Source organism: Marmota marmota, unplaced genomic scaffold, assembly GCF_001458135.2.
Source record: "Marmota marmota marmota unplaced genomic scaffold, marMar, whole genome shotgun sequence".
NCBI classification, from domain to species: Eukaryota; Metazoa; Chordata; class Mammalia; order Rodentia; family Sciuridae; genus Marmota; species Marmota marmota.
Window position 1 is genome coordinate 10,036,834 of NW_026000075.1, and position 11,062 is coordinate 10,047,895.

General features: G+C 39.5%; 1 protein-coding gene across 2 annotated transcripts in view; it reads left to right on the plus strand.

Moving 5' to 3' along the window:
* Positions 1-11,062, plus strand: part of Nceh1 (neutral cholesterol ester hydrolase 1) — a 63,146-nt gene that overhangs the window by 31,185 nt on the left and 20,899 nt on the right. The window contains exons 1-2 of one of the 2 annotated variants that reach the window (XM_015494259.2): positions 8,545-8,865; positions 9,482-9,710. In XM_015494259.2, coding sequence (XP_015349745.1) covers positions 8,863-8,865; positions 9,482-9,710 — 232 coding nt within the window. In that variant the 5' untranslated portion in view covers positions 8,545-8,862. Of the gene's footprint in view, positions 1-8,544; positions 8,866-9,481; positions 9,711-11,062 lie in introns of those variants that run through there. The other variant, XM_015494258.2, reaches the window with a different exon arrangement.

Genomic DNA, 11,062 nt, shown 5'->3' on the forward strand with positions numbered 1-11,062 from the left:
ACTACAGATGGTTTCATCAGAGATATGGGCTGGGAATCAGATTGTAATAGGTTTCAAAGTGAGTGGGAGTTGACGCAATAGGCATGGTGAATGTAGACAACTTTCACTGCTTGCAAGATAAGGAAGCCACAGGATGATAATCAGAGGCAAATAGTAAAGAGTACTTTTTTTTTTTTTTAAGTAGGGAGAGACTTGATCATTCTAGGGAAAGAGCTTGCAGAGAGTGAGAGGAAAGGATTATAAAACAAAAGAATGAATTGAGACCCTAGAGAAAGAAGGCAGAGTTGGGATCTGGAAAGCAAATGAAGGGTTGGTCCTGGGAAAGTTCATAACAAGTAAGTTCATAGGGGGCATGAAGAAAAGTGACCTTTATTTCTAAATAGAACTTGATTCTGTTGAGGTCAGTTTTGCCTTTATTTCTGAGAAGAGTATGACTTCGAAGAGTATGACTTCAAGGCTGCCCTCTGTGAAGCCAATCATTTGCAATCTAACACACTTATTTCGTATTATCTCTGTGTGTGTCTGCCTTTGTCTCTTGCCCTTTAAATGAGGTTTGCTAAGGTTTCATTTTTTTTTTATTTTATCCAGATTTTACAATTCCTTTTTTTTTTTTTTTTTAATTTGAGACAGAGTTTTGCTAAATTACTGAGGCTGGCTTTGAATTTGTGATTCCTGCTGCAGCCTCTAGAGTCACTGAGATTATAGGAATATGCCACCATGCCCAGCCCAACTTTACAATTCCTGCTTTCCCTGAGATTAACTTTCTCTCCCTGTTGCAATTTACCATGATACCTAAGTCTTTCTGAAATGGGGTGCTGTGGCCAGGTGTGGTGACACTCCTGTAATCCCAGTGATTTTGGAGGCTGAGACAAGGAAGATCCCTAGTTCAAGGCCAGTTTCAGGAATTTAGTAGGCCCTATGCAACTTAGCTAGAACCTGTCCCCAAATAAAAAGGCCTTGGGGCTGTAGCTCACTGGTAAAGCACCCCTGGGTTCAATTCCCCAGAACCCCACCCCCAACAAAAATAAAGGAATGGAGTGTTGTGCTGGACATACTGGTGCATGCCTATAGTCTCAGCCACTGTGGAGTCTGGGTGAGGTATTAGGTTCTTCAGTGGGAGGTCCACCAGGGCAACAGTGAGTCCTTTCCCCTGTCTCCATACATACAAACAGACATACTTAAAAGGAATGGTCTTCAGACAGCCCTGTCCTTTGGTCCGGTTAGGGAGTAGAGATCCAACCCTCCACAAGTGAAATTGTGTTTTTATCCTTGCATTCTGGTTGAGAATTGGAGATGAGACTTTGATGTCTTCATGTTCTATATCCATCCTTGCTGGGCAAAGGACTGAAGTCACCTGTAACTACTTTCCCACCACCAGAGACATCTCTATGTCTTCCTTACCCTTCTCTCCTCTTCTCTAACCTGATCATTTGCTAACACTCAGTTCACCTCACCTGATACTGTATCCTGACAGCATCTTTGACAGCCTCTCTTTTTCTCCCAGTTTTCATTTTTTAACCTCTGTACATTTTTTTTTTTTTTAAATGGTGCTGGGATTGAACCCAAGGCCTTGTGCATGTGAGGCAAGCATTCTACCAATGGAGCTATATCCCCAGCCCTACCTCTGTACTTTCAAGCTACCAATCTCAATTTTTGACATTTCTATATCAGACCATACTCATCTACCATGTCTGGGATATTCTTACATTTGTTTGTTCCTTGGAAACAGGCTCTTGTCATTGTTTATTCTTGTACCCCAATGCTTAGCACAGTTGTGATCAGGTAGATAGATATAAATGTTAGTTGGATGAATTAGTCAGCTTAATTTTCTTAGTGATTTTCTATCTTGATACGCAACAAATTTGCCTTGGACCTAAACAAATCCCATGTCTTAGGTTACACTCCTAGAGATTTTTGTTTAATAGATATGTGGGGTGGGACAGGCATTGGTGATTTTTAGAAGTTTCCAGCTGGTTCTAATATGCTGCTAGCTTTGAGAAATAGCAGACTAAATGAATAAGATAGATATGTCTATTCTGTTATATGACAGACATTTTAATGAAATCCTTACAATAACTTAGGAAAAGGAGGCAGAACTTGCTTTTAGCAAAACGGAGGCCCAGAATGTTGTAATAACTTTGCATAAACCACAAATTTGGCAAGAGGTGTAACTAGGATCAGATTCTGATACCTTACTATCTTTCCATCTTCCAAGGTAGCTCCCATCCAGTGGTAGGGAATCCGTCCAATGTCTCATTGATTTACTCAACACCGGAGAATTGTGCGACTGTCAAAATTGTGTAACAATTGGAGAAAGGGGACCTTAACTCTAGTCTACCTCCAATATTGAACTTGGATGGGAGTCAACCTGTCTTTTACTACCACAGTGTCTTCCACATTTGTAGGCCACTTATGACTTCCTCTCTGGACACCCAATCTTCTTTTCTTTCTGGAGGATGGCCATTCTAGTAGCTTCTTGGCTAACCAAGCCTTTACACCTTACCTCACACCTTGTCTCTGAAATTAGTCTGTAAACCTAATTTTCCTTTCCAACTCCCCTATAATTTTTTAAGTTTTGATGCTAGTCTTTGATATATGTAATGCTGTTTCTCCTTCAGCAAGTTCTATGAGCTTTATGCTTACTAAGGAGAACAACAACAACAACAACAACAAAATCACTTAATTTTTTTTTCTTTTTGGTGGTGCTAAAGATTGAACCCAGAAGTTCTCTACCACTGAGCTACATCCCCAGCCTTTTAATTAATTAATTTATTTTATTTCAAGATAGGATCTCACTAAGTTATGGAAGCTGGCCTTGAATTTGCAATTCTCATGCCTCAACCCCAAAGTTTCTGGGATTATAGGTGTGTACCACACCTAGCTACTTAGAGTTTTTAAGAGAACTTTATAACATTCCAGATTCATCAAAAGACATTCTGGGATTTTTTTTTTTTTTTTTTGTATCAGGGATTGAATCCAGTGGTACTTTACCACTGAGCCACAGCCACAGCCCTTTTTTATGTTTCAGTTAGAGACAGGATATTGATGGGTTGTTTAGATCCTTGTTAAGTTGCTGAGGCTGGCTTTGAACTCACAATCCTTCTGCTTCAGCCTCCTGAGCTACTGGAATTACAGGCATGCACCACCACACCTGGCATTCTGGGATCTTATAAATTAGAAATAAGAGTTAATGATGGTCAAAGACAAGTCAAGTTGTTCAAAATATTTAATTTGTAAATTTTATTTATTTTTTTTGGTACAGGAGAATTGAACTCAGGGACACTTTATCACTGAGCTACATCCTCAGCCCTTTTTATTTTATTTTTTCTTTTGAGAGAAGGTCTCACTAAATTGCTGAAGCTGACCTTGAACTTGTGATTCTCCTGCCTCAGGCTCTGGAGTCGCTGGAATTACAGGTGTGTACCACCACACACAGCTAATATGTAAATTTTAATAATTTTTAAAAGAAAAATCCCTGAATGCTGTAGGTAATTAATTAATTAGGCATAAATATTGTGATATTATTCTGTGGGATACAAAATTGAAATATCACAAAGCTTGATGTGGTGGAGCACACTTATAATCGCAGCAACCAGGAAAGCTGAGGCAGAAGGATCCCAAGTTTGAGGCCAGACTGAGCAGTTTAGTGAGATCCTATCTCAAAAAATAAAAAGGGCTGGGAATGTAGCTCAGCAGTACAGCACCTATGGGTTCAATCCCCATTACCAAAAAAAAAAAAAAAAAAACAAAAAAAAAACCCTGAAGCAACACTTCTTTTATAGTATTAAATACTAGTTGATGATCATAATAATAAACATAGTGCTTAGCATGTGCTAGGTACTAAGTGCTTTTATCTATTAACTTACATGATCTTCAGAACAACTCTTTCAGCTAGGTACTATATATTCCCATTTTACAGATGATGAAATGAAGGCACCGGAATATTAATTAAGACACTCAGCTGGTAAGTAGTGGAAATGAGTTTTAAATCCAGCTAGCCTGGCCTCCTGATCTGTGCTCTTGATCAGTGTTCTGTTTTTGCCAAAATGCATACTTTGGAAATTAGGTTGATGTTGCCCATGTGATAGGGAAAGATGGATATAGTGCTGTAATTCCTATTCCCAAGTATTATACATTTACTGTATGGCCTAAGCATAAAATGTAGGAATTCTCATTAAATTAGAATGGGATCTGGGGTATCTTGCGCATAGTGCAGGTGATGATAATGAGAATATTGAAATGAGTAGATTATGTCCATGGTATGCCTAAAACTTCCTTTGACTACTAGTAGGGACTTCCTCCTTGGGTGAATGGCTGTTTTTCAACCCTTAGCTTCCCTGAATGGATGAACAGGTTTTTTCTCAAAATTCTTTCAAATTTGGCTGCTGTATTCTCTTTATTCTCCTTTCGCCCATTCAACCTCTCTAGATTTCTTCCTCTAGAGTCTTATTTCCAGCCTAAGAATATTTTCCTCCACAGTCTGTATCTTGACCCCATGTTAGGTCTCCTTGTGACTTCTGCTGAACGTTTTTGAGTTGTTAATAATTAACGCCAAACACTTTTTCTCTTCTGACCTCTTGGAATCTCTGACCCTGTATGTGCTAACTGCCATTTGGAATGTATCTGCCTCAATGCCCCATTAGCTTTCAATAGAATGATTCTGCTATTCTTCTGCCTGTGTTCTCTTTCTCATTCCCCAGGAAAGAACCTTCAGTATCTTTGAGTCCTTTCTGTGTGTGTGTGTCACCAGCCAGCCTGCCTGATCCCAGTTCCTTCGCCCGTGAGCGGTTGCCAAGGCCTGTGAACTGTGCCTCTGTGATCACTCTTGCATATGTTCCCTGCCCTGTATTTCCTCAGGGCAGACCTTCAATTGCTCTCCAGTGGACAGTTGCCAAATTCTCTCAGCTGGAGAAAGAACACAAAATTTAGTACATGCCTAAGCATGGGAGTATTAAGACTCCACCAGATTCTCATAGCTGCTGCCTTTGCCTCCAATCTCTTCTGTCACTAGTCACCTTGACTGTGCAATTCATCCTCAAACATAAACTCATTTTAAAATAAAAAGGAAAGGGAAGTATTCAAAGATCACTTTTGTTTCATCAGTGGCAAGTGGCATTTAATCTGCCACTCTCTTGTCAGCTGTTATTTAGTCAGACAGATCATCCTCTATATTAGAATTTCGATCATCCCCTATATTAGAATTTGTAACTAAAGACACTTTTAGTCCATATTGGCCTGCAGACATGTTTTATTTGTTCTGCAACTTTTAAAACTATTAATCCGAATCAATGCTTTTTTTTTTTTTTTTGGTACTGGAGATGAACCTAGGGTGCTTTACTACATCCCCAGCCTTTTTTGTTTTTCTATTTTGAGGCAAGGCCTCACTAAGTTGCTGAAGCTATCCTCAAACTTGCAATCCTCCTGCCTTAGCCTCCTTAGTCACAGGTGTACACTATCCCATTCAGTCTTATACTTTAAAATCATGGGATTTCCCTAAAATTGAAAGTCTCAGATGAAGTTCAAAGAAATGTGAAAGTTTAAAGGAAAGATGGAATCTGGGGAAAAGGAAAAAAAGTTAGACAAAACACATTCTTACCTACTGAAGTTCTTGGTCCATTTTTACCCTTATTTGTATTTTTGTAAATGTAGCATTAGTAGGTATCTAATTAATATTTGCCAAATTACAGTTATATATTGTACATGTCTGTTTTCTATTACTGTAACAAATTACCCAAGGCAGGCTATTTTATAATGGTAAGAAGTTTGTTTGCCTTGTTGTTCTAGAGGTTCAAGGGCATGTTGCTAGTGATAGCTTACCTGTGCTGAAGGCCTCAAGGTGATTGGTATCACAATAGCCAGAGTATATGTGAAAGGAAGAAATCATGTAGCTAAACCGGAAGCCAGAGAGTGGTTCAGGGTTCAGGTTCAGGCTTTTCTAACAACTCATTCTCTCTCAAGAACTATCTCAGGTTCCCATAAGAACTACCTTAATTCCTTCCAAGGGCACACCCCCTAAGGACCTCCCTCTAAGACTCTGCCACTTAAACCCCCACCATTTCTCACATTACCACTCTGATCAAGCTTCAAGCCTCTAACATATGAACCTTGGGGGACCAGCCACATCCAAACCAGTAGTTTCTTCCTGTAAGGACTGGGGCTCTGTGTAGAACAAAAGTTCTTTCTGCATTAGTGAATCTTAGGTGATCTCTATGGTGGTCTCAAGTGCAAGTTGTAAGTTGAGTGTCAATAACAACAAAAAATAAAACTGCATTTAGGTCCCTCTTTTCTCTGAGAGGGTTCACTCTTTCCCTTTCTCGCTCAAGAGCATTTCCATTTTTCTATCCCTTCAATAAACTCATGCTTGCTGCCCTAAGCAATTCATCTGAAATCCTTGCAGTGTGATGGCAAAGAACAGATGATTGAGGAGGGCCTCCGTGGTCGCTCTGGCTCAGCAGACTGCCTTGCCATTCAGTGTTTTGTGTTCTTCACTCAATGAACTCTGGTTGCTTTGGTGACTTTTTTTCTGGTTACTTTCTTTATTCTGCCTTTTCTAAACTTTTCACATCTCAGGCTCTTGGTGACTGGAGGAAAATCTTAAGGCAACTGTTAGTTTCTGAAGGCAACACTTTAGTGAAACTGAAAGGTCTCTTGATTAACCCTAGGCACCCCAAGGCCCGTAGGGGCAAGAGGCTGGAATTTCTTTTTTAGTTGTTTTTGTGGGCAAGTCTTGCCCACTGGAAATTGAAAGTTCCCAACTAGAGCAACACTCCAGTGGAATGCAAAGATCAGTGATTATAAGTCTCTGAATGCCAGTACCTACCAGGGTAAAAAGACCACTTTCTCTTCCTCTCACCTTCTCATTTTTATCTTCAGACCAGTAGAATGTTGAAGGACCTCACTCAAGGCTCAAATATGTGGGGACTCTAATCAAATTAATGCATGATCCCTGCCCTGTCTACACCTTGTTTAGTTGCCTGCCAACTGCCACCATGGACCTCTGGATCTCCCTGATGCTAAATACCCTTAACTGAGACAGCAAGGACTTTGGGTTCCCTTACCCTGAATACCACCCTCTCTCAGCAGGAAGCAACTACACTGAATCTTTACCCAAATACCCTAAAAGAATTTAGGGACCCAAGTCGTTGATAGGATAAATGATAGGTAACAAACAGAACTGAACAGTAGAAAAAGGAGGTTAAAAGGATAATTTTATAGACTAAACCCCACATGCAATTTGTTTGAGGCTAGAGTAGCCTTAACTGGCTTAAGTCAATAAGATATGCTACACTGCCCAGCAAACAGCCTGTTATCTGAGGGAGAAATGCAGGCCCAACAGGTTCCTCCCTGCTGATTAAAAACAAAAACAAACAAAAAACAAGTTACCCTGAAGTGGTGGAGGTGGGATTTTTGTGACCTTTACCCAGACAGATTCCAGGACTCAGGGAGACAGGAACCTTAGAAGCAAAGCAAGTCTGTAAGAACAGGCTCCAATTAGAACCTTCTAATGTGGGCCACAGTGACCCAGAGTTGCTTTGGATCTTTAGCATGTCATTGTAATAGTAAAATGTCCCCTTCCAGAAGTAAGACCCTGGGTTCAATGTTCAGCACCACACACACAAAAAAAAGGTAAGACCATAATCAGTGGGGACTTCAAAGTCTGATGCAATCCTGCTGCTAGTCAAAAGTCAAGAGGTGAAACTGGGCAGAGCTCTTTGGAAACTTCCGTGATACTCCCAATAAAACAGGTCAGGAGAGTGCATTGTCCCTCTCTTTTCTGAGAGGGACCTATTCTCCCTTGAGTATGTTCCTTTTCTCCCTCTCCCTATCCTGTCTAATAAATCCATGCCTGCCTATAAAAATATATTAAGTATGCATTTTAAAAGTATACTCAAACTTATATAGTATTTTAAAAATATAACCATAGCCAAGTGTAGTAGTGCATGTCTGTAACCCCAGTGGTTTGGGAGGCTAAGACAAGAGGATTGTAAATTTGATGCCAACCTCAGCAACTTTCAGAATAAAAATAAAAAGGAAATACCCCTGGATTCAATCCTCAGTACTATTATTACTCCTACTAATAATAATGATGTATATGTGCATGTGTGTATGTGTATGTATGTGTGTGTGTGTATCCATGTTCACAGATTTTAATACAGAAAAATAAATGTTCCACAAGATTATAGATTTTTTTCTATAACTTGGCACAATTTATAGCAGAATCTGGAGAGGAGAATTAAAAAGATGTTTGACAGAACGAAATGACCATGCTGGAGAACAACTGACAAAGAATCCAAATCATTGAATATGAGAAATATAAGTCATGAGTTAGAGTTTATGCTGTATTTAATGTAGTTGGTCCCTTTTGAAATTTAACCACATGCTAAGTTATTTATGTGGCTGGAGTATCATACTACTGATTCCTTACCTGCTTTCCCCTCCCTCAGATACAAGCATATAAATAAGTTTTTAAAAGATAATTTGCTGGGTGCAGTGGCACACACCTGTAATCCCAGCAATTCAAGCCTGTAATCATATAGAAATTGGATTATTTTATTAATACTCGGTTGCTCTGCTACCGTTTATACTTGCCAGCAAATGAATAACAGGATTCCTGAAATAGCTGTTCTTTCTTAGATTAATTGCCTTGTTCTTGTTTTCCATGAATATTGGCTAATGGTTTTATAATGCTGTGTTTTCCAGTCCTTTTCATGACGAGACATCCATATATCTACAGTGATAATATTTATATGGGACACTGGGGTAAATGGCTCAGGAGTGTGGCTGTCCTGTGTGCATCGAGACCCACCTGTTCCTCCTCAAGGCACACCAGTGTGCCCCCAACAAGGACTGGAAAGCTGTGTTATGGTGTGTTGCAGGCATCACGTAGTCCTGATTTCTGCTAACACTGCTCCCTTGATCTTACAGTGGCATTAATAATTTATCTAATGATCACTGTCACTCTCCAGCTGGGCCCCTTCCTGAGATCTTGAAGAAGTGGAAAAAGGGAAAGAAACCCTGCAGGGTCTTTGCTTTGTGGGTTTCTTAGGCCTCTTGTTTCTCTGAATCACTGCAACCAGGTAACTTCCTGTGACTACTAGTGCAGCCTCCATGGTTTCAGGGGTCTGTATGTTCTTTGCACTTTTCTGAAAAGCTCCTGGTTATGTCTGAGCTGGTCTGCTTCTAAATCCAGGGCCTCAACTAACCTTGTTCCTTTTCTCTGGCACACTCATTCCTTTCTCCTGCTCTGAAAACAACCAGACACACCTAAGTATATAAGCTTTGAAGCACTTTAAAAATACTTTAAGTAAATATTAAACTTTCTTCTCTTTTATTTGCATTTAACATATTATTCTTCCACTCCTAGTATATTATTGGAACTGTGACATGCTTATTTAGGAAGCAAAATTTAAAAAAAAAAACAAAAACTGAATCCTAGAATTTACAAATCCTAGTTCTGAGTCTCTTTATTTTCTTCCTGCAGAGTCACCTTATACACTCCCTGGGACTGAGCCATCACTTGATTGCACTGAATTTTATCATCGTTTCTTTCGGAAAGAAAAGTGCATGGTCTTCTGCCCAAGTGAATGTGACTGACACTGACTTTGACGGGGTGGAAGTCAGAGTGTTTGAAGCCTCTCCAAAGCCACAGGAGCTGATGAGACGCAGTGTTGTTTATATCCACGGAGGAGGCTGGGCCTTGGCCAGTGCAAGTACGTCTGGGTCACCCTCGGATTGCTTAGAATTGTGGTTGGCCCTGGAGAGTAATGTGGTTAAGTTTGTCTTTCTTCAGGGCTAAGAAGAAGGGAACCATTTGTCTTCTTCTCCTGGACCATCCCATTTATCTCTGGGCAAATTAAATTATTAGTAGTGCCTGCTTTTTCACTTAAAAGTTTTCTGGTTTATTGGCATGGTGGTGCATGTCTGTAAGTGATTAGGAAGCTGATGGAGGAGGATTGCAAGCTCAAGGCCAGCCTCAGCAATTTAGCTAAGCCCTTAGCAATTTAGTGAGACCCTGTCTCAAAATAAAAAATAAAAGGAACTGGGTTGTAGCTCAGTGGTAAAGCCCCTGGTTTCAATCCCTAGTATCTCCTCCTACCAAAAAGATAGAAAGAAAGGAAGAAAGGGGGAGATCTTTGTTTGAATGATAAATTACATGATTATTGTATATAAAGGTTTTTTTTTTTTTTTTTTTTTTTTTTTGCTTGTAGGTTTGCTTCTTAATGCATACAGGCTGTTTTGAAAACATTTTTTTCTTCTGATCTAAATCATCAATCAACTTCTTATGAAGTGTCGATGATAGCTTTTTATACCAAAACAAGGTGAAGTTTCACTGTGCCAGAATATGAGGGGAATTATCTATAGCTCTTTTGCCAACTTAACACTTTTGTCTTTCTATGAAATAGAGCAGATATTTCTTAATGTACATGTTATTATCTTAGCAATATCTTATCCACTTAGGAAACCAAAGATTAAAATATAAAAGGTATGCAACCATTAAAGAGAAGTAATTTCCCCAAGTTCAAGAACATTTTCGGATCTCTTTCATGAGTAGTAATGTAATGGGTTTAAATGGCAGACAGCAAAGCAAAGCAACCAGGAAAAAGCCTGCCTCAGAGGAAGTCAAGGCCTTTGCTCTGCCTGAGGAGACTATGGAGCTACTTCCTCATCTTTAGCACAGAACTTTTGGCCTTCCCTCTATTTAAAGGCAGTAGCAGGACTGGGTTTGTGGCACAGTGGCTGAGCACTTGCCTAGCATGCATGAGACCTTGGGTTTGATCCCTAGTAAAAGAAAGAGAGAAAGAGAGAAAGAGAGAAAGAAAGAAAGAAAGAGAGAAAGAAAGAAAGAAAGAAAGGCAATGGTAACTTGTCCTGTTTTTTTATTTTGCTATTATATATATTTTTAAATGAAGACAAGGTCAGAAACTATAAATGTCTCTAGAAATCCTATTTTATTTAGCTTTATATTTATCATTTATTCCTTTTATTTTTCTTGTTTTGGTACCAGGATTGAACCAGGGATGCCTAACCACTGAGCCACATTCCTAGACCTTTTTTGGCGGGG